At 41.5% G+C, this 1,505-nt stretch overlaps 1 protein-coding gene across 1 annotated transcript; it reads right to left on the bottom strand.

Annotated features, from left to right (window-relative positions):
* Positions 1-554: 554 nt before the first annotated feature.
* LOC308272684 (small nuclear ribonucleoprotein E-like) lies at positions 555-934 on the bottom strand (the record flags this gene model as incomplete). The annotated part of the gene is made up of 1 exon (XM_080709588.1): positions 555-934. The coding sequence occupies one exon, from the start codon at positions 932-934 to the stop codon at positions 656-658; it is 279 nt and encodes a 92-aa protein (XP_080565714.1). The 3' UTR covers positions 555-655.
* Positions 935-1,505: the final 571 nt, after the last annotated feature.

Genomic DNA, 1,505 nt, shown 5'->3' on the forward strand with positions numbered 1-1,505 from the left:
ACAACAAAAAAAACTATAATTGCTTCATGCATTGATAACAAAACAGATACAATATTTTGAGAAATTCATAATTTAGAACATTCTAGCTTATCTGTCAATCAGCTAATGAGCTAATGAGCTAATGAGGACCCCCCAATCTTCCTGAGGACCCTAGGGTTGATGAGATTACCAGACCACCAGAAAGCACTTCAGAATTACTGGGCTGAGATTATTGGGAGTTTGTACTCTAAGTGGCCCACCTAATGTTAATTTTTGGGCTTTATGAATTAAGGCTTCGACTACAACTATTGCCCTAAGATAGGCAGGCCAACCATGGGCCACTGGGTCAAGCTCCTTGCTAAGATAAGCTATGGGCTGGCGAATTTCTCCCTTATTCTGAGTCAGGGACTCCTAAAGGCCCTCCTCTTTTCTGAGATGTGCAAAGTAAATTTATCTTGTGTGGGTAACCCAAGAGTAGGTGCTTCACTTAAAGTCTGTTTTATTTTTTTTTAAATAAAAACAATCCCACAGCATTTATTGTTATCTGGTAATAACATAAGAGTAATTAAGTCAATATGAACAAATGTTTTAGAACCATACGCTCAGCAAAGGACACCTAAAAAAATAAAAAAAAGAGGGCTGCTTTCTCTACAATTTCTCACTTCATTGATCATCTCTAGTTGGAGACACTTTGTAGCAGAGTGATGTTATCTCCTTTTAGCATGATCCGACCCAGCTGTTTTCTTGACTTGGTTTTAGAATGAATCTCTTCTGCATCATCTAATACGAGGTTCGTGTACTCATTAAAACCAATAATACAGCCTTCTATCCGCATATTCACTTGTTCATAGAGCCACACCTGAATCCAGGATCTATTTTGCAAGTATCTGAAGATGAGGTTGATGGGCTGCACCATCACCTTCTGCACCTTTTGGCCCTGGCCCCGGTACGCCATGGTGGGATCTCACAAAGGCCGCACGAACCAGCACGTTACCTCCGAAAGCAACTTTTAAAGTCTGTTTTAAACTCTTAAACACCTACTCTGCTGTGAGGGGCCATTCTGGGAGCTTAGAACCCTCCCGACATTCTTTAAGAAGTTTGTACAAGGAACATGATATCTCAGCATAGCCCGGTATCCATATATGACAGTAGCCTGTCAGTCCCCAAATCCCCTGAGCTGTTGTAGGGTGCTAAGCTGAGAGAAACCAAGAATGTTCTGCAATCTTTCTGGCTCAAGAGAGTGGGAGTCCCCTTTTAATATAATTTCCAAGTAAATGACCTGATCCTAAGAAAACTGAGCTTTTTCCTTTGAAGTTTTACAGCCTCTCTTCACTAGGAGGTTAAGTCTTATTTCTTTTTCATAGTCCTTTACAGAGGCATGGCTTGTGGGCACCTCCAATCCTCTAAGTCTTTAGCTAATCCCTGCTCAAATAAATGTGGATTGTCTTTAAACTCCTGAGACAGCACTGTCCAGATTAACTGGTGTCCCCCTCTCCTGGGGTCTTCAGAGGCAAAAAGGAGCTGGC

This window comes from Muscardinus avellanarius (genome assembly GCF_963383645.1).
Source record: "Muscardinus avellanarius genome assembly, chromosome: 13".
In the NCBI taxonomy this organism is placed as follows: domain Eukaryota; kingdom Metazoa; phylum Chordata; class Mammalia; order Rodentia; family Gliridae; genus Muscardinus; species Muscardinus avellanarius.